At 43.8% G+C, this 26,706-nt stretch overlaps 2 protein-coding genes across 4 annotated transcripts in view; one reads left to right on the top strand and one right to left on the bottom strand.

Moving 5' to 3' along the window:
• LOC111153812 (junctional adhesion molecule 3) overlaps positions 1 to 10,713 on the top strand; it is a 98,642-nt gene extending 87,929 nt beyond the window's left edge. For both annotated transcript variants that reach the window (XM_022513059.1, XM_022513060.1), the window contains exons 4-9: positions 3,167 to 3,319; positions 3,816 to 4,018; positions 4,992 to 5,091; positions 7,470 to 7,599; positions 7,691 to 7,745; positions 8,047 to 10,713. In XM_022513059.1, coding sequence (XP_022368767.1) covers positions 3,167 to 3,319; positions 3,816 to 4,018; positions 4,992 to 5,091; positions 7,470 to 7,599; positions 7,691 to 7,745; positions 8,047 to 8,082 — 677 coding nt within the window. In that variant the 3' untranslated portion in view covers positions 8,083 to 10,713. The remainder of the gene's footprint in view (positions 1 to 3,166; positions 3,320 to 3,815; positions 4,019 to 4,991; positions 5,092 to 7,469; positions 7,600 to 7,690; positions 7,746 to 8,046) is intronic.
• A 1,208-nt stretch (positions 10,714 to 11,921) lies between these two features.
• Positions 11,922 to 26,706, bottom strand: part of LOC111153732 (non-SMC condensin II complex subunit D3) — an 86,459-nt gene continuing 71,674 nt past the window's right edge. Inside the window, exons 25-36 of one of the 2 annotated variants that reach the window (XM_022512921.1) lie at positions 25,284 to 25,421; positions 24,842 to 24,975; positions 24,390 to 24,589; positions 22,044 to 22,154; positions 19,988 to 20,177; positions 19,576 to 19,579; positions 19,161 to 19,316; positions 18,797 to 18,936; positions 17,840 to 17,917; positions 12,470 to 12,541; positions 12,331 to 12,391; positions 11,922 to 12,240 (exon numbers count right to left, since the gene is read on the bottom strand). In XM_022512921.1, the coding sequence (XP_022368629.1) occupies positions 12,132 to 12,240; positions 12,331 to 12,391; positions 12,470 to 12,541; positions 17,840 to 17,917; positions 18,797 to 18,936; positions 19,161 to 19,316; positions 19,576 to 19,579; positions 19,988 to 20,177; positions 22,044 to 22,154; positions 24,390 to 24,589; positions 24,842 to 24,975; positions 25,284 to 25,421 (1,393 nt within the window). In that variant the 3' untranslated portion in view covers positions 11,922 to 12,131. Of the gene's footprint in view, positions 12,241 to 12,330; positions 12,392 to 12,469; positions 12,542 to 17,839; positions 17,918 to 18,796; positions 18,937 to 19,160; positions 19,328 to 19,575; positions 19,580 to 19,987; positions 20,178 to 22,043; positions 22,155 to 24,389; positions 24,590 to 24,841; positions 24,976 to 25,283; positions 25,422 to 26,706 lie in introns of both variants that reach the window. The other variant, XM_022512922.1, reaches the window with a different exon arrangement.

Here is a 26,706-nt window from a genome sequence, read left to right as displayed (position 1 = left end):
TTTCAATATTTCCTGTAGAGCTGGTTTGGTATTTGCAAATTCTTTCAGTTTTTGTTTGTCCTGGAAGCTTTTAATCTCTCCTTCTATTTTCAATGATAGCCTAGCTGGATATAGTATTCTTGGCTGCATGTTTTTCTCGTTTAGTACTCTGAATATATCATGCCAGCTCTTTCTGGCCTGCCAGGTCTCTGTGGATAAGTCTGCTGCCAATCTAATATTTTTACCATTGTACGTTACAGACTTCTTTTCCCGGGCTGCTTTCAGGATTTTCTCTTTGTCACTAAGACTTGTAAATTTTACTATTAGGTGACGGGGTATGGACCTATTCTTACTGATTTTGAGGGGGGTTCTCTGAACCTCCTGGATTTTGATGCTTGTTCCCTTTGCCATATTGGGGAAATTCTCTCCAATAATTCTCTCCAATATACCTTCTGCTCCCCTCTCTGTTTCCTCTTCTTCTGGAATCCCAATTATTCTAATGTTGTTTCGTCTTATGGTGTCACTTATCTCTCGAATTCTCCCCTCGTGGTCCAGTAGCTGTTTGTCCCTCTTTTGCTCAGCTTCTTTATTCTCTGTCATTTGGTCTTCTATATCGCTAATTCTTTCTTCTGCCTCATTTATCCTAGCAGTGAGAGCCTCCATTTTTGATTGCACCTCATTAATAGCTTTTTTGATTTCAACTTGGTTAGATTTTAGTTCTTTTATTTCTCCAGAAAGGGCTTTTATMTCTCCNRAGAGGGTTTCTCTAATATCTTCCATGCCTTTTTCGAGCCCGGCTAGAACCTTGAGAATCGTCATTCTGAACTCTAGATCTGACATATTACCAATGTCTGTATTGATTAGATCCCTAGCCTTTGGTACTGCCTCTTGTTCTTTTTTTTGTGGTGAATTTTCCGCCTTGTCATTTTGTCCAGATAAGAGTAGATGAAGGAGCAAGTAAAATACTAAAAGGGTGGCAACAACCCCAGGAAAATATGCTTTAGCCAAATCAGAAGAGATCCCAAATCGTGAGGGGGGAGAAAGGGGATAAAAAGAGGTTCAGAAAGAAGAAAAAAAAGAAAGAAAGAAAGAAAGAAACAATTAAAAAAAGAAAACCAATAAAGAAAAAATATAAAAAGGAAAAAAAATATATATATATGTATATATTAGATAAACTAGTTAAAAAACGTTAAAAAAGAAAAGGGTAAAAGTTAAAAAAATTTAGCAGAAGAAGAAAAATAAATTGAAAAAGAAAAAAAATTAAATTAACTGCAAGGCTAAAGAATCATGAGGAGAAAGCCATGAGTTCCATGCTTTGCTTTCTCCTCCTTTGGAATTCCGCTGCTCTCCTTGGTATTGAAACTGCACTCCTTGGTAGGTGAACTTGGTCCTGGCTGGGTTTCTTGTTGCTCTTCTGGGGGAGGGGCCTGTTGTAGTGATTCTCAAGTGTTTGCCCCAGGTGGAATTGCACAGGCCTTACCAGGGGCCGGGCTGAGTAATCCGCTCGGGTTTGCTTTCGGGAGCTTTTGTTCCCTGAGCGCTTTCCGTAGAGTTCCGGAGGGCGGGAATGAAGATGGCGGCCTCCTGGTGTCTGGCCCGGAGGAGCCGAGAGCCCGGGGCCCCACTCCTCAGTGCGCCCTCAGAGACCAGCGCCGATTTACTCCCGTCACCGGGCCTCGGGCCACGCTCCGAGCTGACCGAGCCTGCGACCGGTTCAAGGTAACCCCGAGCTTAGAGCTTACTCCTCGGCTCTGTCTCTGTAGCCGGCTTCCCTGTTCTAATACCTGTAAGCTCTGCGACACTCAGACACCCCCGATCCTTCTGTGACCCTGCGGGACCTGAGGCCACGCTGACCCCGCGTGGGCTTCACCCCGGTTAAGCCTCTGGAGCGATGTCCCTCAGCGGAACAGACTTTTAAAAGTCCCGATTTTGTGCTCCGTTGCTCCGCCGCTTGCCGGGAGCCGGCCCCTCCCCCCGCAGTCTATCTTCACGTCGCTTTGGATTCACTTCTCCGCCAGTCCTACCTTTCAGAAAGTGGTTGATTTTCTGTTTCTAGAGTTGCTGTTCTTCTTCTCTTCGATCTCCCGTTGGATTTGTAGGTGTTTGCAATCTTTAGATAAGCTATCTAGCTGATCTCCCGCTACCTGAAGTAGTCTCAGCCTGCTACTTCTCCGCCATCTTGACTCCTCCTCCGAGCCATTTTTTTTTTTTTATGCTTGTGGTCTTGGTGCCATTTCTAAAAAATTATTGCCTAATCCAAGATCATGGTGATTTATATCTGTTTTTTCCTGAGAGCCATACTGTTAACTCTTTTTATTTTGTTTTATTTTGAGTTTTAGTTATTAGAGAGTGAGTGCTTGAGATATAGAGCACAAGCAGCAGGGAGGGACAGAAGGATAGGGACAAGCAGACTCCCCACTGAGCAGTGGGGCTCGATCCCAGGACCCTGGGATCATGGCCTGAGGCCTGATGAAGGTCTTAACTGACTTAAGCCACAGCTTAACTGACTGAGCCACTAGGAGCCCCCATACTGTTAACTCTTAGAGGAAAGTCTTTGTTGTATAGTGTGAGGTAGGAGTCCAGCCTCATTCTTTTGCATGTGGATATCCAGTTGTCCTAGCACCATTTATAAATACTGGTTGTTTTTTTCATGTTGCTTGTTTGATTTTTTTTTTTTCTTTTAATGGGGAATCCTGGCTAGGAATGATGAGAATGAAATGAGGTCCGTGCTTGCTTGCTTGCTTGCTTGCTTAATTTATTTATTATTTTTAAAAGATTTTTATTTATTTGTCAGAGAGAAAGCATGAGCAGGTTGCAGGGGAGACGTGGAGGCAGAAGGAGAAGCAGGCTCCCTGCTGAGCAGGCAGCCCGATAGCAGAACTCGATCCCAGGACACTGGGATCATGACCTGAGCTGAAGGCAGATGCTTAACTGACTGAGCCACCCAGGCGTCCCAAGGTCCCTGCTTTAACAACAGAGACACATGTAATGAGTCCTCTTACACACCAGGTACTATTTTGGTGCTCAGTGTCCTTAGTTTACCTCTCTTTTACAGGAGCAGAAGGAGAAGCCAGTCTGCAGTGTCCTTACTGAGGCATTAAATGCTAGCCCCAGAAGCTACCTTCTTCACAGGTGACAAAGATGTCTTTAAACAGTCTTTTTGTGTTCTGCATCTTCTTTTCTGTAGGAGATTTGGCAGGTCGTGCAGAACTATTGGGGAAAACCTCTCTAAGAATCTGGAATGTGACCCGGACAGACTCAGCCCTTTATCGCTGTGAGGTGGTTGCTCGAAACGACCGGAAAGAAATTGATGAGATTGTCATTGAGTTAACTGTTCAAGGTAGGAACTCACATGAAGTTAAAAATATGTTCCCCCTTTTAGACCTCATGAATCTGTCATAAAATATAAAAGGTTGGGGAGGCGGAAAAATAAATAAAAATAAAAATAAAAGAGATTAGCTCTTTCTTTCTTTCCAGAGGTATATCCCTGAGGGTATCGCAGGCCTTAGGGGGCAGCCGGTTGTAGGAGCTTGGACTGCCTGAGTTGGGATAGAAGGCGAGAAGGGAGGTGGAGCTCCGGCCACTACCCCCAACCAGCTGTAGGAAGTGCTCCTCAGGAGGTGCGGGCATTAGAAATGCACTGTGGGTTATACATGGGGGTGAGCTGTGTGTGGAGCAGATGCCATGGCAGATCCAAGCCCGTGGGCGTGACATGGCTATGGCAGTGGTGCATCCCCTGGCTGGTTTTCCTTTTTTGTGAGCAGGTTTATTATGGGCTTTCAGAAGAATCAGTCCATGTGGCTGATTTGAAACCCCAACTTGAATTTCTTCCACAGTGAAGCCAGTCCCTCCTGTGTGCAGAGTCCCGAAGGCTGTACCTGTAGGCAAGACGGCCACGTTGCACTGCCAGGAGAGTGAGGGCTACCCCCGGCCGCACTACAGCTGGTACCGCAATGATGTGCCGCTGCCCACAGACTCCAGAGCCAATCCTAGATTCCGAAATTCCTCTTTTCTCTTAAACTCTGAAACAGGCACTCTGGTAAGATCTCTTCTTGGACATGAGGATAGAAGAAATGTCTTTGTTGAGGAAGGGATATTTATGGTGGGAAGAGCACTTACTAGGAAAAACAATAAACTTTATAAGACAGGAACTAAAAACCTATAATGTTGGGGATTCTGTGGGAAAAATGAACCCTCCCTCATTTATATAAGCAAGTAAGTTCTAAAAGGATTAAAATAAAGGAAGGGAAACTTGTAAAATAAAGGTGATTGTGTAGGTCTATTAAAGAAATATAATGGATGGGTGATGTTAGGGTCCTGATGTGAATAACCACCTGTAATGAGACAGGGAAACTGGATTACTGGTGGAATATTCGATGTTAAGGAATTGTTCATTGCTTTAGGTACAATAAGGTATTATAGTTATAATCTGAAGAAGTCCTTGTCTTTTAGAGTTGCATGCTGAAGTTTTTATGGATAAAATGTGTCTAGAATTTTCTTCAAAATAACCCAGTGATGGTAGTGGAAAGTGGTTGGGGGGCAAGATGCAGTTAGATTGGTCATGTATAGAAGACAGACTGCCCTCCGCAGCGGCATCTCAGCTGGGCTTTCCTACAGCCAGCCCTCCTGATCCTTGGCGTATTTAACTATACGTAGTAACAAGCCAGGTTATATAAAATCCTCTGTATTTGTATTGCCCAAGTGTTGCTGAGAAACAAGCCTTATTCTTATCTTCACACTGCATTCTGAATGTTGCTTTGATATCTCCAAAAATCTGAGGGGCTCTCATTGTTCAGGAGCTCTTGGGCAAGACTGCTGGGGAAGAATATCAGGGAAGAACCTGACAGTGCAGGAAACTGAAAGGAAGCCAAGAGCAAATGAGATATTTTACTGAGCTCTGGACTTAGCACCTTGTTGGGAGGCGGGGGTGGTGGAGCATAGTGATGTCTTCAGTCCACAGAGGTCTGCCCTGTTGATTGGTCTCATGATTTACTTGTAATTTACTGAAATAGGTTTTCAATGCTGTTCACAAGGAGGACTCTGGGCAGTATTACTGCATCGCTTCCAATGATGCAGGCTCAGCCAGATGTGAGGAGCAGGAGATGGAAGTCTGTGAGTTACTTTTTGAAACTATTTCATCTGAAGACTGGCAAGTGGATAGAACATTTTTAATTTAATATTGGACCATCAGTTTAGACAACTGGTCTCCTTTCTTCTGGAGATGACTAAATTCACCAAAACCCATCCGGGTACATTGAAAGGAAAGATGAGAAAGTTCTGAGTAACAGCTAAGTGACTAATAAGTGGTTACTTGAAATATGTTTATCTCCTCAAAATAGACTTTCTGGAGTCTTCTGGTGTTGCAAACATAGCTAATCATGTCACTTTAAACTGAGTTTGTTGTTTTTTTTAAAAATTTTTAAAGATTTTATTTATTTGATAGAGAGAGCAAGCCAGAGAGCACAAGTGAGGAAGAAAAGCAGAGTGAGATGGAGAAGCAGGCTCCCCACTGAGCAGGGAGCCTGATGCAGGGCTCTAGGGTACTGGGATTATGACATGAGCTGAAGGCAGCCACTTAACCAACTGAGCCTCCCAGGTGCCCCTTAACTCCACTTATGGGATGTAAGCATCTGATTCTTGATCTTAGCTCAGGTCTTCATCTCAGGGTCATGAGTTCAAGCCCTGTGTTGGGCTCCATGCTGGGCATGGAGCCTACTTAAAATAAATAAATATATGGATAGATGGATGGATAGATAGAAAAAATTACTTGATTTCTTTGGTAATTGATAAGATCAAAACATAATGTCATGTAAAGTCTCCAGAAATTTATCCAGTTATAACCATTTTGTGGTAAGCTGACAGCCAGAGGTTTAGCCTCAGTAACTTTACCATGCATGTTCTGTGATGATGCCATCTCTAGGGCGCTGGTTCTAAAGGAGAGGTGTTGAAGGCAGGATGGGGCAGATGGAGCATGTCACATTCACAATCACCTGGGGAGCTATCTCAGCCCCTCCCTCCTTCCTGAGTATAACTGACCCCAGAGCAGTGTTTTCCAAGCTTGCCAGATTATGAGAATCCTTTGCACTGTTTCATGTACAGATTCCAAGGCCCCACCCCAGGCTTATGGACTTAGTCCTTAGGGGAGGTCTGGAAATGTCTGTGTGTCAAACAGAATTCCAGGGGATTCTTGTCATCTGTCAAATTCAGGAAACTGCTCCAGGGCAGGAGGAAGACTCTTGGACTTTGCCCCAGACCTACTGAATCTCTCTCTAGTGAGAGAGCTTGGGAATTGACATTTTAAAGTTAAAATTCCAATTTTTAAATGCACACTCACATTTGAAACCCCTGCATTAAGATAAGGGAGAATTTAACAACTTACAAGTTAGCTGGCTTATGTTGCTATATCGCTTGCATGTTTTCCATTGCATTTTTGTCTGTATGGAGGAAACAGCCCTAGTGCCCCACACTGATGTGGACTGGGGCACCTTTGCCCGGTATAGAGAAATGGGAAGAGAGGGTCAAGGGCTTTCCTCCAAGAGGCTTGTAGATATGAGGCAATGCAGCTGAGAGTGAAAGGTCATGTTCCCACCTCATATTTTTACTTTTCAGTCCTGTGCAACACTAGTTCTTTTCCCCCAAATAATGCACAGCAAAGGAAATCCGTGGAAATTAGGAATTTTTTCTTTGGGATTCCTGGCTCCTTAATTCTGTCTCTATAAAGTGAAACAATTTTCTCCATTAATAATATTTTTAGGGATTTAGCCAGAAGATTGTAAAGCCTTTTTAAAAATGCTAAGCCCCTCTTAAAGATTTTTTTAAAAATTTATTTATTTGACAGAGAGAGAGAGATCACAAGTAGGAAGAGAGGCAGGCAGGGGGGCGGGGAAGCAGGCTCCCTGCTGAGCGGAGAGCCTGATGTGGGGCTTGATCCCAGGACCCTGAGATCATGACCTGAGCTGAAGGCAGAGGCTTAACCCACTGAGCCACCCAGATGCCCCCTAAGTCCCTTTTAATACCGGATTAAGTATAACAGCATTTGAACTGTGGAGGTCTCAGTACTTTTTACAAGTGAGAGCAGGGGTCTGGGGTCCTGTATGTTCTGGGCTAAAAGAGTTGAAGTGGGGACACCTGGATGGCTCAGTGGGTTAAAGCCTCTGCCTTTGGCTCAGGTCATGATCCCAGAATCCTGGTATGAAACCCCACATCGGGCTCCTTGCTTGGCAGGAAGGCTGCTTTTCCCTCTCCCAGTCCCCCTGTTTTGTGTTCCCTCTCTCGCTGTGTCCCCTCTCTCTCTGTGTCTCTGTCAAATAAATAAAAATCTTAAAAAAAAAAGAAAAAGTTGAAGTGGTCTCACTCTGCTCTTCTGGCTGGAGTAGGCATGACAGGGCAGTTGCGGGAAGTGGAAGGATGCAAAAAAGAAGTGGGGTTAAGGACTTTTCTAAGACCAGATAGTGTGTATCTTCTCTTCCCTTAATCCCTCTTTTTTCCAGATGACCTGAACATCGGTGGTATTATTGGGGGAATCCTGGTGGTCCTCGCTGTACTGGTCCTGATCACTGTGGGCATCTGCTGTGCGTACAGACGGGGTTACTTCATCAATAATAAGCAGAATGGCGAAAAGTGAGCCTGTCTTCTTAAGTGACCAAACCAAAGTTTAAGTTGGCATTACATGAAAAATCAGTCATTGAAGTCCTCTTTCCTTCTTTTTCAGTTATAAGAGTCCGGGGAAGTCAGATGGAGTGAACTATATCAGGACAGATGAGGAGGTAAGGAAAGGAGTGAGGCAACAGAGCAGACATTGATTAGGAAACCTAGTAATCGAAGTGTTTCCAGAAAAAATGGCATTCGTCCTTGGAAACCTTCCCAATGCAGGGTTTTTACACACTGGCATTCAGTTTGCAGGTTCTAGTAGTAGATATTACCTTTGAAGAAGGGTTTCATTTGATTTGTTTTGCCATAAGTTTCTTCGGGGAAATGGGGATTAGATCTGGCTTCCACTTTCCCTCTCCCACTTGGGCCCCTGGGTTTGTCAAGGATGGCCGTTTCTAACCTGTGTTGGCCTTGCAGGGCGACTTCAGACACAAATCATCATTTGTGATCTGAAATCTGATGGTGTGGCTGAGAGAGCACATGCAAATACCTCTACCAGAAACTCCTATCAAGAGCAGCCCGGGAGCCAAGTGCACTTGGACAGAGCTAGACACTTGCGCAAAAGCTTTTTGTTTTGGCCAAAGTTGACCGCTACTCCTTTCTTACTTTTTAACATGCCACATGAATAAAAGAATTTTCCTCGAGATGGGCATAGTCATCACAAGGGGGAAAAAAAAAACACACAACTGTATTTCTCTGAGGCGGATTCCCAGTCTGTTTCTGGCCTGGCTCCCACCTGAGCGTTAAGGTGAGCGGAAAGCTCTTGCTCATAGAGGCCGGGCTGGGCACTGTGGCCTACGAAGCCAGTTTATTTGCCGCTCACTTACATCAGCTCAGGTGAGTCCTGTGTGTGGGGCCATCAGGCAGCCACATAGCACCAGCATTGCAGGGCTGCAGCACCCTGCAGCTGCAGAGTTTGAACAGTGAACCCAGAAAAGAGGCGTTTTATGTGATGGTCTTGTTTCACAGCTGCCCACAGCCAGCACTGCAGATTCTTCCTGAAGGTTTTGTTGATCAGTATTTTAGTGTCCATATTGGAAAATCTATTTGGATCAGAATTTTATAAAAACAGCCCAAATCAGGAAGGTAAATTGCTTGTCCATGCGGGGGAGGGGGCGGTAATATTTACATACAAACCTTCATCTTGGGCAAAATCTGAAATGGTACTGAAATAATGCTCTGCTTTTCTATGGGTGTTTATTTTATAAAATTTTACATTCTAAATTTTTGCTAAAGATGTATTTTGGTTATTGAAAGGAAAATTCTATTTAAACTGTAAATATGTTGTCATACAGTGTTAAATACCTATTTTTTTAAAAAAATTTTCAACTTAAGGTAGGAGTTCCAAGCTACTAGTGTTAAATTGGAAAATACCGATAATTAAAAGAGTATTTTAACCCCAAAAAAATCCTCTCGAGGAAGCTTACTGGAACATTCCTTTTTCCCCACATAAGTTTCAGCATTTTTCACAAGATAACTACATTGTCTATACATCAGATCATTGTTACTTAGGAAACTTTTTAAAAAATCCAGTTGAATAATGTCAAAATCTGTTTTCATCTCTCCAGAAGAAAATGTAAGCTCTAAGGTTGGCTTTGAACAGTCTCTTCCTAGATTACTCAGACTACCTAAGCCCAGAGACACCACCCATAAGTGGTTGGATGTACCTGTGAAACCATGTTAGCCCACCCCCGGGCTTGAGTCCTGCACCACGCTCTAAGTTGATATTGGCTACTAACTTTGAAGGCTAGCCAGCATGTGCACTGCCATCTTTATTGGCCTGACAGTGGCTTTGTGTGCTGATTAGCTTTATATTTATAGTGTTGGACAGTTAGTTGTAAGGTGGACATTTCAAGAAGGGTGGGTGTCTTCCCTGTGGTATCCCAGCCTTTGGATCCCGTGACAGAGCTCTTTGTTTGTGGATGGCTCCTGAAACAAAGCAGCCTCTGCTATTTGGTTTTAAAATTCATTTTACTTATTTGTGTAGTTCATAAGATTGTCCAGGGCCAAAGGCCGTTCTAAAAACTACAATAATGTTTTTTAAGAAAATGAATTCCACTCTTCCTCTTTGCCATGAAGAAAGCACAGAGACACCACAGGTTGTGTCTCACTTCACAATAAACCCATTGTGTGGTGGCGGTGAGGCCATCCCTTTGAAGAACATCAGGTATTGCAGCCAGAGCAGAAAGCCTGATGGTAAGGAAAGCGAAATGCCTGAATCAAAGGCCATTTTCTGATTTTTTTTATTTTAAAGTCTTTATCTACCCAAGACACTGCTGCTCACTGGGTGTGGGACATTAGAAACATCATTCAAAAGCCTTTGTTCTTCAAGAGCAGATGTTCTTCACCTTAGATTGCTGTGTTAAACTCATGATGTGAAGCTGTTTGAAGAGGGAGCTTCTCAGAAGAGCGCCTCCAGTCCCAGTGCCTCCAGTGTGCTTCAAGGATGGTTTTTATCCAGAAGGATAGAGTCATCTTGGGATTAAACTTCCAGTGTCTTAATTTTTTATACTTGGAGGGTTTTTTTTTAATTGAATACTTGAGACTTATGTTGACTTTTCTTTTTTAAGTTCTGTGAATACTCTGCCATGGGGTATTTGGCAGAAGTGGTGGGCAACTCTTCATAATTGCTTAATGGTACCCATCTTCTTTTGCGTTTGTGTCTTGAATGCTTACACTTAAGATATCCCTTCATCCTCACCCCATCTTGGTAGAAAGGGATAGTGTCCCTGTTCTCTAATTGTTGGGGAGCAACACTCTAGCTGCCATATTGGTTGTCCAAGTGATAGGATGGCCTTGTTGACTCCCTTCTTGTGACCACAACACCTCCTAGTGCCATGTGAACTGGGTCTGACAGAAGTGAGTATGGAGTCTGGGAAGTTGTTGCCTAATACTGTAAAAATGTAGACAGAAAAGGAACATTCATGTGTTTTTAAGATGTGAATGTGACTGAAGACTCAAAGCTTCTATAAGGCTACTGTGGCCTCTGGTGTGGCTGTTGCTGTACATAGACGTTGCAGACTTGTACTAACACACCTATAAGTTGGTATTTGTTAAACCTCATTTATAAAAGCTTTTAAAAAAATCAACTTTGTCTCATTATTTCTCCTCCTTATATGCTCTTATGTTGAGTTTACCTCATCTTCCTAGCATTTTGTTAGGAAGGTACACTTAAAATGGCACAATCCCAGGTTTCAAAAGAGGCTGCCATCAGTTACCATCTACTTGATTTGGAGATAACTATCCTTACTCAAGAGCAGCTTTGTGACTCTCTCTGCCAATGACATCTCCATGTGTGTCACCATTCATGTATGGGAGGACTGTAGAATAGACACAATGCACAATGACATTCTACCCCTCAAATCCAACTACCACATTTATACTAAAAAAAATATCAACACAGTAACCCTGTAATTTTGCTTCTATAGTACTGGGATTAAAAAGGGAACAGACAATTTTTTCCCCAGTCTTGGATAAAACATGAATGTACACGTGTTTTAAGGTTACCTAACGGTATCAGCAGAAGACACCAAGACCTTCCCCCTTCATGGGAGCAGTCTTTGTGGACTGTTAACACAAACCAGCATTAGTGCATGCCACACATAGGTGGAACTTTCAGGAGCCAGCCCATGTTTACATTTGAAGACAGATGTGTGCTATTAGGAGGCAGACAGCTTCTGTCAGGGGACAGAAGCAGAGGGACAGATGAGCTGAACCTTAAAGACAAAGGGAGTCATTTTTTTTTCCTAAAAGAAAAGTTGGGTTTTATTCTTTTTCTTTCTTTCTCTTTCTTTTTTTTTTTTTTTTTTTAACAACAGACATTTATTTCTCACAGTTCTTGAGGCAGGGAGGGTTTTATTATTCTTAAACACTTAATGTGAATCAAAATGACTACCAGTAAAAGCCCTGTTCTAAAAGTAGAAATATTCTATTAAATAACCAGAAGGCTATATTTATGCTTAACCTTTATTATCCCATTTTATAAAGCTGTACACTTTAAAAACCTGCAATTTATAAATAAGAATAAAAAAAATAATTACAATGAAAATTTCATCATTAGATACAGGAAACTACTGTACTATAGGGAATTCTGACCATATAACAAACAGAGCCTTCATTTATATAAAAGAAAGCTGATCTGTTGAGTTCCTTAAAGACCAGAGTATGCTTTATCAGAATGAACATGATACTTTCAAATGGAGTAAAATTAGAATATTAAATAGCTAAGGCAGTTCTATATTATATATATATATAGATAGATATATAGATATATATATATAGATATATTGTTTTTTTTACCACATATTGCCTAAAGAGAAATGTAAAAGGTTGGCCAGCCACACAGATAAACAGAGTGCTGGAGTCACAAGAAAAAACTCTGGTATCACATAGTAAAAGTCTCCCTCACCCTCGGAGTGAGGGAGGTGGATTCTGCCTTTCCACAGGCAGGAGACAACATCTCCTTAGAGCTCTTGCCTCCCGGATACTCCTGAATGACTGTTTCAGTTGGCTGTTTTCAGGGGTGTCTTTCTGAGTGACCTCCTGCTAGGGGCTGGGTTATCTTTATTTCTGGCTGGGGACTTCACATTCCACTGCTGAGGCTGTGGCGGCCTAGGGAAAGGAAAGAGACAATCATTCTGGAACTAAAGATAAAACCCTGACACAAACATTTACCTCAAAAGGAACTCTTGGTAAACTTACGGTTTATCAGGAAGCGATAAACATAAAATGTCATTTCCTTGACACTGGGCTTCAATTTTCTCTGAAAGGGAGTCAGACACAAATTCAGATTTCCCAGAACTCTAAAGCGGCTAATAAATCTGACAGGAAAGGAACTTGCCTTTGACTGAAGGTGTCCGTGGTGTGCCTATGTAGCTGACTCCTAATCCAAATGTGACATCATTGATGGTCCCTGGGTAAATACGGGGAAAACAACACCATTAACAAAAAGCCAGGAGGAGACAGACCTACATAAAGTCACCTGCGCAAGGTCAGTCATGGAGCTTCTGCTACAGTTTTACTCAGTCACTTGTATCAATCCCTAAGCACTGTCAAATCTAAATCCAGGGGCCCTGTCAGGCCTCAATTTTACCTTTTTGTGGGACTCAAATGAAGTTGGAGACTCTCCTCCTGGACACTCATCCCACCTATGGTCTCCTGGCTCCTTCCACCTCTGACTACTCCCTCAGATGGCTCTGTGGCCCCTGCATTCCCACTGCCCACTGCCTCTGGCTTCTTACCCACCCTACATCTCCAGTTACTGCCAACACACCAGTGACTCCATTCAGCTCTAGCCTCTCTCGGGAGTCCTGCATTTCCTAGTGTCCCTCACTGCACTCCCTGAAAACACTTGGCCACCTCATTACCCCCACTTCTCAGCACATTCCTTCTGAATCTCCTATCAATAGACTGTCCAAGTCAGAGCTGTCAGGCATGAGAGGCTCCTTCTCCACACCTAATCACTAACTGGTTACATTTGCCTTCCTCCTATCTCCTCCTCCTCCCGTTGCCTCCTCTCCTCCTCACTTGATGTCTGCTCCTCTCACCCTGACTTAGCTTAGTGGTCTCCACCCATGGCCTCCTCTTCTTTCAGTTCTCCCCTAGGAGGCAGGGAGCAGAGTGTAGGAACAGACCTGAATCAGACTTGATCTGAATACTGGCTCAGGGTCTTATTGAATTACTCTAAAAATCTCAAGTTTTTTTTTTCTTTTTTTCTTAAGATTTTATTTGACACAGAGCAAGATCACAAGTAGGCAGAGAGGCAGGCAGAGAGAGAGAGGGAAGCAGGCTCCCTGCTGAGCAGAAAGCCCTGATGTGGGGCTCGATCCTAGGACCCTGAGATCATGACCTGAGCTGAAGGCAGAGGCTTAACCCATTGAGCCACCCAGGTGCTCCAAAACCTCAGGTTTCTTTAGCTCCAAAATGGGATACAGATGTACTCACCTCAGGGCAGTTGTAGGGATTAAAGAGATTATTTATGTTAAGTCCTTAACAGAGGACTTGGGACAAGGTAAGTGCTGAATAAAGGTTATTACTATTGTAATTTATTAGCTGTTACTCCCTATGTCACTAGAGTTAAGTTTAAAGATGTAGTGAGGTGACTGCTCCGCTTAAGGGTCTTGCCAGCTCAGTGTTCTAGGGGAAGACCTAAAATCCAGCCTCTGTTTGAGCTGGACAGACCCACCTTTGTGTAAGCCGGCCCCCAGCCACCCTTAGGAACCCACTTGCTGCATTCCCACACTATAGGCCACCATGTCCGATCATCACGGTTCTCTTCCTGGCCCTGGTCTGGGCGTGCAGTTCTACCTGGAGTGCTTCCCTCATCTCATCTGAGTGCTTCCCTCATCTGACTACCATGCCAGTCCTTTGAGATCTGGGAGGCGATGCATCTCCCAGGGACTTGCTCCCTACTTTGTGTCTTGTACCGCTCTACATGAGCTATCACACATTTGTCAGGAATAGAACAAGGCTCAACACCGGCCGCTGACTGTTCTGTCAGAGCCTTCATGCCTTCCAAGAACACGTGTGCTATGAACCTTCTCCCCTACACTGTGGCCTTGTTAAGAGTACTGATTAGATCTTTCTGGTCTGTTTTAAAGTCCACAGTGCATCTGCAGTGCTATGTGCCCATGAACAACTTAAGCTACATTAACTGCTAAGAGACCAGTATTTTCATAACGTGTGTTGGAGAGGATGTGAAGAAAGGGGAACCCTCTTACACTGTTGGTGGGAATGCAAGTTGGTGCAGCCACTTTGGAAAACAGTGTGGAGATTCCTTAAGAAATTAAAAATAGAGCTTCCCTATGACCCTGCAATTGCACTACTGGGTATTTACCCCAAAGATACAGATGTAGTGAAAAGGGCCACCTGTACCCCAATGTTCATAGCAGCAATGGCCACAGTCACCAAACTGTGGAAAGAACCAAAATGCCGTTCAACGGACGAATGGATAAGGAAGATGTGGTCCATATACACTATGGAGTATTATGCCTCCATCAGAAAGGATGAATACCCAAATTTTGTATCAACATGGACGGGACTGGACGAGATTATGCTGAGTGAAATAAGTCAAGCAGAGAGAGTCAGTTATATGGTTTCACTTATTTGTGGAGCATAAGAAATAACACGGAGGACATGGAGAGAAGGGAGTTGGGGGAAATTGGAGGGGGAGATGAACCATGAGACTATGGACTCTGAAAAACAATTTGAGGGTTTTGAAGGGGCAGGGTTTGGGAGGTCGGGTAAGCCTGGTGGTGGGTATTATGGAGGGCGCGTATTGCGTGGAACACTGGGTGTGGTACATAAACAGTGAATTCTGGTACACTGAAAAGAAATTTGAGAGAGAGAGAGAGACCAGTATTTTCATCATGCTGCCACTCAAATAGCTCAGTTGTGCTTATTCCTGTTTCTGGGAGGTCTCTCCTTATGCTGCAGTTCAAACTCCCCTTCCCTACGTATACATTCCTTTTCTGGTTTGGAGGCCTGAGCACATCCAGGCAATAGGTCTCCAAACTTGGCAAAGGCAGCTATGTGGTAGCTCTCAGATCCCCTGTGCACTTTGTAAGGACTTGCAACCAAAGGCAGGAGCATCTCTGCTGCCTGACAGCAATAAGAGGAACTTGCTAAACCTGCACGGATTTTCAGTTAAGAACTAGCTCTGAAAAGGACTAATTTACATTTAGCAAAGCCCCTCTGCTCATGCTGAATACCACTGGTGTGCCAGAACAGTGGAACTGGCTAGCATTTTTCCTCCTACCTTCTTAGAGCTGAAACCACTTCCTGACAGTCACCCCACCTAAGAGTTGTCAATAGAATGTGTATTTATAAACCACAGAGAAAACAGAACTGAGTGCTTTTACATAATCTGAAAATTCTCCCAGGAAGGAGAGCTAATAGGAGACCCTTCTTCAAGCATTCCTTCCTGGTTCAGAATAAGGAAAGATGGCCACGAATTTTATATTCAAGAGCCTAGAGAAAGAAAAAGTAGTCTGTTGACCTGGGGTCACCTGACAGTCTTATTTTCAGTGCAAAGATGGCTCCATGCATGCACATTTAAGCAGTATTAATGCAGCATGCCAGGCTTCACAGCTGAGGAACTCAGGCTGCTAGGAAACCAACCAAAGACTGGAATCAGGGACTCCTGGGGATCAACAAAACTATAATGAGATGCATTCGCCCCATTTCTGCAGCATATGGTTTCTAATGCCAAAATAGAAGCACTCTTGAACCAGGAACAAAGAACATACAAAAAATTTGTCTGTTTCAAAGGGTTGAATTTTTCACATATATAATATTACACCTGTTCAATATAGAGGAACCCCAAATTACAGCTTTTAATGACAAAAGCAGTCATGATTCAGTTGTCATCTAAGGAGATGTGGGGTAGGAATTCTGTTCATCTGTTAATTCCCCTTAAAAGGAGGACTTGATGGGCACCTGAGTGGCTCAGAGGGTTAAGCCTCTGCCTTCGGCTCAGGTCATGATCTCAGGGTCCTAGGATCAAACCCCGCATCAGACTCTCCGCTCAGCAGGGAGCCTCCCCCCACCCCTCTCTGCCTGTCTCTCTGCCTACTTGTGATCTCTCTGTCAAATAAATAAATAAAATCTTAAAAAAAAAAAAAGAGGCCTTGATGGAAATTCTCTACAACTCAGTAAATACTCTAACAGATCACAGCATCACAGGTCATAGAACTGCCCAGCAACTAGCCAGAACACACTAGGTAGGTGCTCAATAAATTTGTATGACTGAATGTACAACTAAATGAATGGCTTGCTCCTGGGCTGCACCGTAATCAAACAGAAGAACACTTTAACATGTTCTCATCTTGCAGTCATGCCCAAGAGCAGCACTGGGAGAGCAAAGGCTGTAGAAGGACATAGGAATTGCAATCAGGAGACTTGACTTCAGGTCCCAGGTCTGCCATTTGTCCCATCACTTAACTCATTAACATCTGTTTCACTCCTCCCATGTTCCAGGCACTGTGGCAGGCACAGTGGGTACAGTGAAGAGTAAAACAGCTTATAAACTGCAAGGACAGGTGAAGCAGTACAGCTGACCCTGAACAACGAGGGAGTTGGAGCTGCCAACCTCACCAACAGTCGAAAATCTGTGTATAACTTTTAACTGCCCCCAAAGTTAACTACCAATAGCCTACTGTTGGCCAGAAGGAAGCCTCACCAGTAATATCAATAGTTGACTAATGCATATTTTGTATGTCATATGCATCACATACTGTATTCTTACAATAAAGTAAGCTGATCAGAAAATGCTATTAAGACAAACAATTTACGGTGCTGCACTGTAAACAATCCGCGCCTAAGTGGACCCGTGCAGTTCAAACCCGTGCTGTTCAAGGGGTCCTCTGTGTCTGGAGGTGTGGTGAGTACTGCTGCTGGAGGGTAAAGCAGCGAACACCAAGGAAAGGGAAGTTGTAGATGAGGACATGGTGCATGAATGCCCCGTGGCAAGCAAGAGCAGGTGTATGCAGGACTTTGAGAACCCGGCCCAGGAGTGGCGGAGAGAGGAAGGGGGAGGTTAAGAGGGAAGAGGCAGGAGGCACACTGAGACATGCTGTGGACAGTAAGAAGTTATAAAACAAGGTAATAGGAAAAAAATCCTCTATACTTCTAACTCACCTTGACTTTGAAATAATAGGAAATAACAGAAGATTAGAAAAACCACCCAATGGGAGTGAGAAGACAGAGGTTCTCGACACAGCTGGTGGGGGGTCCTCAACAGGCCACTGAACCCGAAGGCTCAGCTTAGCTCTGGAGCTGGCCTCGATGACATCCCTGTAGCATGCCAGCATCAACATGTGACAGCTACAAAGCAGGGCTGCCCGAGGCAGGCAGGAGTGCCCAAGTGCTGGCTCTAGAATGGCAAGCATGGTGCTGCCAAGGGAAGTTGTACCTCAGCCTCCCCGTCTGTCAAACAGGGATCCTCATGGATGGCTGGGAGTTTAACTGAGTTCATGCCTGTGAAAGCACTTAGAAGAGCGCTTGACTTACATTCAGCTAGTTGCCGGGCTATTGAGTTACAATTATCATGAGACACCATGTGACAAGGCACCACAATGTTGTTGACCACAGGAGTGCCTTCATCTAGTACAAGACCTTTCTTTCAAGAGAAGGAGTCTTACTGCAGCTCCCACAGACACACAGTGGCTGAGGAGAGACTTAGCAGAAGCTGGCTTGTCACAGGAGTACTTACTCTCGGGAGTACTGATCGCTCGTTTAGTTACATGGTCCACAGCTCCACTGGACTCCTGCTCCAGGCTGTAGGAGTTTGCTAGGACAAAACAGGGAAGTTTTAGCTGTCCAAAAAAACCCCCAACATGATTAGCAAGATCTATGATAAAGTTAATATCCCAAATAAAGTGTTCTTATAATGAATTCAGAAAGATATCAAAAAAATTATAAACATGAGAAACAATGCCCTTTTTCACTAGGATTCAAAGAAAAGGAAATTAAAACCATCACCAGTTTTGATCTATAAAGCCTGGCAAAGAAGAAAGGAAATTGTGAGACCAATGTTTCGAAGTAGGAAAACAGACACCGGTGCACCACTGGCTCCCATCAATGTACAACCACAGGGAATTACAGAAGGCAACCTGAGCAAAGGCTTTAAAAATATCCATGGCCTCTGAGTGCTGGGAATCAATTCTAAAGATTATATACTTTATTGTGACATTACTTCAAAGAATTGAAAAACACCTATATTTCTAAGAAGAGGGTATTAGTAAATAGGTTTTCAGTACTTTCACAAGATAGAATGCCACGAAGCCACAGGGAGAAAAGTTAGGAAAGAAAAGTTCATGAGCAAATGTTCACTATTATTGTCAGTATGTGTAGGGAAGTAGAGTACAAACCAAAAATGCTCGGTAAGATTACAACTTTATAAATAAGGCCAAACGCATGTGTGTGGGGAGTAGAAAGATGGGGAAAATGAACACTAATGCATGAGTTTTCCACTTTACTCTCTTTTCCAAATCTCTTCCTACCCAGAATCCCAAATGCCCAAAGTTGTTTATTTTAAAGATAAGAAAACAGAAATCATTTAGAAAAGGATGAGAGGGAGGCCTGTTCTGTATTTTCATCTGTAACCTCCCGGTGTCTGAGATACAAAACCCAGCACTGCTTTCAGCCCCTGAAGCCACTTGGGGCTTACCACGATTGCACATTTTGTCCAGGCTTTGAGAGCTTAATGGGAATGGCAACGCTCCTGTGCTCCGACTCCGGTGCCTGCTATTGGACTCCACAGCCTTCTTGACAGAATTCAGGATTGCGATGGTGCTCAGGGACATGGGCCTGTAGAGGAAAACATGCCACAGACACGCGGAGAGGAGGAGGGTGAAAATGATGGAGTCACCACCCTCTGCCTCTCAGGTGCACCCTCAACCACACTCATTGCAAATCTGAAGGAGAGGAGCCTGGAGGAAGTGTTCATGAAACACCCAGTGGGGAAGGCACAGACATCATAGAGAATGTGGTGAGAGGCAGTCTGCCCCATTCCTGATGCACCAGCTCCATACCTGCCTTTGGGCATGAACCTCTTCAATAGCCCAGCCTCAAGGGAAGGAGACAGAGGCGGTGCTTGGCCAGCAGCCGCCCTGGGTGTTGAGGGCTGGGTAGCAGCAGCAGGCACAGTGGCACCTTCCTGGCCAGCAAGAGCTGGCATTACTTCCGAACTCGGGGCAACCTGTCAGAGAACAGAAATAAAGACTACCTACTGAAACTTTTTTTTTTTTTTTTAAATGAAAACTTCACATGCCCTGAGCAAGTCCAGAAGTAATTTATTTTAAAACCATATCAGCCCTGGGCAAGTAGAACTTTCTCTTCAGAAAGTTATGGCAGATGCTATGGCATTAAAGAGAAAAAGGATTAAGTTAGTTTTCCTTCATCAGTTTTTAATGCAACAGATCTATCTGGATTTCTCAGAGAAGTGACCACACTTTGTCTGGAAGCTTACTAGAAATACCCCAAGCAACATTTTGTCCTGAACAGGGGCACACAGGGAGCAGGATCACAAACAAAGTGAGACACCTAGTGGGATCTAGTTAGCTATGATCACTAGAATCACACATTAAATAACCCAACCACCAGCTTGCTTTTTGGGCATTCACACATGGCCCCCAAGTATTACTAGGATGACTTTCCAGAAAAATTCATGCGGCCTGGCCATGAGGGAAGGAAGCCTCTCTGATCAAATAACCTGTGTGGCACACGTGGCAAAGGAACACAAAGCGATCCACAACCGGCAACCCAAAAGGTCTTGTTCCAACCAACCTCGGCTCCTATGTGGGTTTCAAGAAGCACTGGGAAAGCTGGCAGTGGAAGGCAGACTGGAGAGGAGGGTCACATGCTACTTGTGGTCTTTGTGTCTCCCTGGCCCTGTAAGCCACCCCACTCACATCTGCTTGTCCTGCCAGCTCCTGCTCCTGCGCTAGCTGCTCGTTGTACTTCTTGATGTCGTATTCAAGTTCTGATGCCAGCTGCTTGTCTAATGCAAAGAAATCCTTTATTTCATCACGGTAATCCTGCATCACCTCCTAAAACAGACCCAGAGGCATCTTTTAGTGTTTTCTTGAATAAATACATAAGCTCTGCAACACAACCTGATAAGTATTAACAGGAATAATAAGATGTGTTTTGTTGAGAGCAGACTTATTTCTAGTACATCAACCAACAAGTTAAGTAACATGATGGTATTGTCCTGGGAAATGCCAATTACACTCGTATTGACCACAGAAGCCAGTAAGCATGACTTGAGAGATTAACTATCAGTTCTTATCTCTTAGGGAGCGTCCTGTCTAACCACCACTCAACAGGCAGTTTCCCAGGATCCTGATGAGGAAGAAAGAAAACAGAATCACACAATCTGAGCCTAAAGCAGGTCTTATACAAGGGCACAGACCTGCCTTATCCATTCCTGAAAGTAGGGATGGGGATAGTGATGTAGCTAGGTGATTGGGCTTCGCTCTGGGTCACTACCAGTTTAAAGGCTTCTGTAGTGTCACTGAGGCAGGTCCTTTAGCAATTCAAGTCAGAGGTTAGATGGGCAGGTGATCTATGGCACTGTCCTGGCTCTGACAGGACCTCTGAAGCAAGTTACAGGAAGCTGTGCTCATCTGTCTACACTAGCTTTCTCAGAGGACTGCAACTCTAGCTCTAATCCCATTGTTCTGTCTTCCTCTGAAGATAGACAGAAGAGCTTTCATCATACAAGGCTAAGAACATTCTCAGGCCTTACAGGGAGATGCCAGGGACCAGGCCTTTTTGCTAAGAGGAAGAAACCATTTCATCTAACAGTATCAGAGGGAGAAGATTTATCGCAGCCCTACCTGCAAGGGAAGTCCTAACAAAAGGTAGGAAATCTATGAACACTTCCAGGTACCATGAAGAGAGGGCTGCACAGGCTGGGGGAGAGGACGGCTGGAGCTGCTTTCACAGAAGGCTGCCAATGCACGAGCACTGTGCTGCTCAAATAAGGCAACTGTGTGGCCATCCTCTGGGCATGTGCTCAGAAACAGGGGATACTTATTGTTCATAAGCCTTTAAGTAGTTTATTGAGGATCTAAACTCTTTTTTTCCCTCTCAGAGCTTTAAAACAGTCAGGGCAATAAAAGCATAAGAATGACTGGAAGTTCTCATTTTATCCACACAATGAGCCTATCTTTCCTACCTTAACTTCCTTTAATTTAAAGAGTTATTTGAAGAATTTACATTAAATGTAATTTGGTTGTAGCCCTTATTGAAAAAAAATTTTTTAGCATTTCTTGAGGAAGAAAATAGCATCGTGTAAACAGAGAAAGGAAAAAAAAAAGTTCCATTTATTTCTGATAGAAAAATTTTACCAGAAAGGTCGGGGTGCCTCATTTATGTCTACACAGCAGTTCTACATATTCTGAGTGCTTAGACCATTTTTCATGGCCTCGGATGCCACCAGTGATGGTGGCCCAGCCCCCATCAGTGCGCCCCAAACCCACTGTTATTTCCTGATGTGGAGGCAGTGTTAAAGGCAAACATCCCCAAACTGAACATGATGCCCAATTTCACTTTATCCCTCCCCAGAATGACTAAGATGAAGGCTTTGTACTTGACCCCAGTTGAGAAAGCCTTCAAAACTGAATCTCCACACTGGCATCAAGGACACACAGACTCAGCACAGTGAGTCAGCCCTTCATAAACTCAACAGCATGAAAAAGGCAAGAACCAGCTTCTGTGGAACCTATGGTCAAACACTCTCTCTGTTCTCCCCAACAGTCAAAGGCCTGTTTGGCTGGTCTAATTCTGGTTTTGTAGCATTCTGAGTTCCTGTGTTCACTGACCAACTACACCATCATAACTGTGTCAGATCCTGAGTAATGAGCTAGAGGCAGGAGACAGAGTCCACAAAGCACAAAGTCATCTTTTACCCTGAGATAGGTCATGAGTTCCCGCAAAGCTGGGATCTTATTTTTCTCTAGTACAGTCTTCAGGGAGATGATTATTGGAATAATATTTTCTATAAAATTCTTCTTCTGAACCTGTAGTAACACAAACAAAGGCATGTTTTAGATGGATAAAGTTCTGAGACAAAGGCTTCTCCACCTAGCTCCTTCTGCATGGCCGAGCTATATAGTACTACAAAGGCTTCTTGTTTATCTTTTATTATGATGCTGGGAACTCTAGCACCTTTGTCCTGGAGACTTTATAAGCATTACCTCAAAATACTCAGAAGGCTTTGTGAAGTAGGAAGGGGGCAAATGCTATTCTTATTTTCTAAACAAGAAACAGGAATTAGAAATAGGATGAATAACTTGACAATAAGCCCTAAACCTCTACACAAACCCATCTTGGATCCAGTCAATTCTTCTACTCGGCATCCTCCCTTTGGAATAAAAATGAGTTCACTTCTGGCTACTCAAAAGGGACATTTTGTATTCCTGCTGTGAAATGACAAATGGTTGAGAATGTCTAAGCATGAAAGAGTCAGTGTTATATTTCTCTCTTTTTGTGTGTATAACTTCGCACACATTTAGAAAAGGTTTATGTATTTATATAGTACCTGATTTGACCATGCCTTCATATTCTTACCATGAATCATCACAAACCATAGGTATCTTCTAATAAATCTCTTAGAATTAAAAATAATCATTATAGTAGCCAACATATGTAGAAAGATTTATCCTTCTGGATTTGGAAAGTATTCTTTTTCTTCTTATTTAAAGTCACTAGTATATGTTCCTTGCTTGTAAATCACCATTTCTAAAAAGGCTTATCAGTTCCTGAAATAGAAGTTCAATCGGTAGAGAAATAAACACTTTAATAAATATGAGTCTGAGCAGATGGTAAGTATAGGGATGGCCTTAAAATGTGGTTTAAATGCATTCAACTCAATAAATATTATCAAATGCCTTCTTTGTACCAGACACAAAGTTAACCTGTGGGGATGTAAACATGAAGCCAAGAATTCTTGCCTTCAAGCTACTTCTAGACCAGGCTGTGTGCTATGATGTATGACATGGTGTGACAAGTGGCAGGATGGTGAGCAACTTACAAAAGAGGGATGCCTACGTAGGCAGGTGAATCTTTTGAAAAGATGTAGGAATGTGGCAGCAGGAAATGAGGACAGGGTGGGAGAGGCCCTGCGGGCGGGCAGACAGTGTGCAAAGGCAAACAGCAGGAGCACACACCTCCCACTTGAGGAACCAACAGGGGCCTGGAATGGAGGGGTCAGGGAGGGGAGCATGGAGACGGGAGGCGCAGGGGCAGTATGGATACCCAAGAGTTCCATGTGCCTGGGAGAATAATAAGGATTTTATTCAGAAGATGATAGGAAGCCACTAAACTACAGACTAAAGGTAGCAGTGGTGAGGTATAAATTATATGCAATAAAATTTACCCATGTTAAGTGAACAGTTTGATGCATTTGACAACAGTATAGAGTGAGTAACCAATACCACAATCCGCGTAATCACCTGTAATCCATCACTCTGAAAGTTCCCTGCTGCCCTCTGCAGCCAATCTTCCTCTAGTCTCTTTTAAGCAGGAGAATAAAATGATCAAATTTGTCCTTAAGAAAAACTGCTGGGGCAGCAAGGTGGTACACAGCCTGAACCAGAAAGAAACTAGAGACACAAAGGGTGTTGAGTGAGGAAACCACCGGGAACGGCACCAATTTAAATAAGTGAAGAATGGGTAAGAGAGATGGGTTTGTGAGATAAAATGGACAGCATCTAGGGACACACTGGATGGCATCAAGGTCTATTTCTTTAGGGTCCAAAGCTCTCAGGACTCAAGTGGGAAATACAACCTAGTGATCAAGGCTAGTTTAAGAACTGGACCCTGGTGAGGACTATGGCCATTAAGTGCCATTCTAAATTAGTCTGATCCCAATTTGGATACTCTGGCCAAAGGAAGCATGCACTTGGCATGCCAGACTCCAGACTGGGGTGGTAGTGGGTTACAACTTGGTAGATAATGGTTTGTTTCCCCACAATAAAGACAGTGAGAGAAGAGACAAAGAGGAAGAAGAAAAGAGGAGTAACTCAGTTTTGACAGAGGAAGTCTGAGATGCCTGTGGCACATCCAAGCAGACAAATGGGATGGGCTCAGGCCATGAGAGAAGGTAGAGCTAGAAACAGAAGCAGAATCATCATCACTAGGGTAAGTGTTAAGGACATGGCTGAGAATAAAAGTGAGGTAGACCACCAGGACTCAAGGGGTGGACGGAGGAACACAGGAGTATAACCAGGCCCATTTACGGAATGACAACTCACTTGTGAGATGAGCCTCTTCTGAGCTTCCTGCATGACTGCACTGGCCAATGCTGTGTCATCTTCTTCTAAAAGGAGGTCCTTATCTGCTTTAGATCTCATGGCCAAAAGCTTGATCTCCTTTGAGCTGAGGACCTCAAATGTATCTGAGAGCAATTCACTGGCTTCCATGTCTAGGGGCAGGATGCCATCAGCAAAGGATGCTGAGAAAAGAGCACAAAAGATCAGCTTCTGAGAAATAGTCCAGCCCCAGGGGGGAAGGGTATCCCACACAGCTAGGAGGGCCCATCTTGGCTTCGAGGGGGGTCTGCATGGGCACAGCTGATGTCAAAGAAGGAAAAAAACGGGGTCTTCCCATAATATCAGGGTCTCATTTGCTACAGATCTGCTGAGCCATTAGCCACAAGGCATTTCATTTTTAAATATACATTTTATCCCAAACACATGAGGCCTACCCAAAATACTAAGACAGATTTTAGAAGTGATATTGAATCGCTGTTCATCTGTGAAGTGTTCCAGAAGAAATTTGTAGATTTTCATTCGTTTCTGCTTATTTGTCTTTCCCTTCAGTGAAAACAGCCGCTTCTCTCTATGGTGAAACAGGACAATTTTACCACATCACATGGACAAGGGTACAAGGGTACAATTTCAACAGCAGTTTGCAGCATCCTAAAAGTTGTCTACCCAAGGTGTAAGTGCACAGATCAGAGGACCGTGCTTCCTGGAGGCACTTCCCTCAGGACACTATCACAGGGCAAACTGTCTCAGGTTACTTTGCCCAGAGAGGGCAGGCCTGCCACACAGAGTGCTGGGGCCGGGGTCTGTGCCTCATCACTTGTACAAAGCAGCTGCCCACCTCCCATTGTTTTGCCAGCCCTTCCAGAGAACTCCACTGACCTCTCTGACTGGGGAAACTTGTTATACTTCTCATGCTTCTCGTAGTTATTAAAGTGGAAGATACACTCAATGAAGTGCTGGAAGAACATGACAGGGTTCCTCTTCAGTAACAGGTGAGCCAGGCAAAACTCCCCAAAACTATAGAGAAGAGGAGAGAAAAGAGAAAGAAAGAGACCCAATTCCTGTTTGCAGACAGCCTCTCAAATTACACCAAAAACACAGGTGCCGGGGGAAGCTATGAATAAGGGAAAGGGATACAAAATCTATCCCAATACACAACTTCATTCAGACCAAAAGCAAGATACAAATTTAGCTTCTTTTGTCTGTCCTTGCTCAAGAGCATAAAGGCTTTTTCTACCTGGATTCCTTTCAAAATTCTAACAAGGTGTTATTATTCAGCTATATTTCAAATGCAGGAAAACAACCAACCGACCCCAAACTGCTCTTCAAGTAGAATTCTGTGGTCCTTATAGCTGATGCAACAAACCACCACCTGAAAATGAACACTTGGCTTCCCCCACTTCAGCTTGAGGTGTGTTGTCCACAATAATGAACAAAAACCAACTTTTGTAATTGGGACTTCTTCAAGAACTGGGATTAGTTATAAGAGCCTCAAAGTTTGGGTCAGCACAGACAGTGAAGCACTCTCACTGAGCCTTGACCCATCAGCAAGCCCCAGGCACTCTCCTTTCTCCTGTGGCCCCAAACCTAGAAGAGGCATCTGACATGCACATAATATCCCAGGCCACCCAATAAGACACAGATGTCACCAACACTGTGCCGATCTGAATGGCAAAACACTAGTGGTTTCCAAAGCCAAATGTATATGGACAAAAGCCAACTGCAGGCCCTAGACAGTTTATCTAGTAGGGGAGAGAAAGCCAAGGCATGAGCGTTTGCTCAGGGGTCAGCACGGGGTAGTGAATTCTACTCAGAATTTAGGTCAAGAATACACAGCCAGCAGGGCTGGCTCTGATCCATTTATACTGTCTAGACCAATGTTTTAATTTCATTTCAGAGTTAAATCCAATTTCCACCGACACAGGGGCACCAGTTAGCTCTCAAGGAGGGAGGAGCAATGACGAGGATAACCCAAAGTGATTCTTGGCTTTCGGAAGCACAGGACTTGCGGGAGAGTCACCTTCCCCTAATGGTCCTCCTGAGGCTAATATTAAAATCACTTTGTAATCAAAGAATACACATTGATTACGACTCAGAGTAGGTAGTTCTGGAAACTTGACTGAAGTAAACCTAGGAAAAAGCTCCACTGCAAAAAGCGGCACTCTGACCACTTATCTAGGAGATAAGGGAGCAGCCTAACACAAAACCAACGAAACTCTATTTTGTAAAGGGAATTCCCTTAGGAGAAGTTCATATAAGGCCAGCTAGATGCCCCTGCTGATCTAGGAGCAACTGGTATGTT

The sequence above is a fragment of the Enhydra lutris genome, unplaced genomic scaffold, assembly GCF_002288905.1.
Source record: "Enhydra lutris kenyoni isolate GAN:26980312 unplaced genomic scaffold, ASM228890v2 scaffoldscaffold34, whole genome shotgun sequence".
NCBI lineage: Eukaryota > Metazoa > Chordata > Mammalia > Carnivora > Mustelidae > Enhydra > Enhydra lutris.
This window is presented reverse-complemented; position numbering and strand designations above follow the sequence as displayed.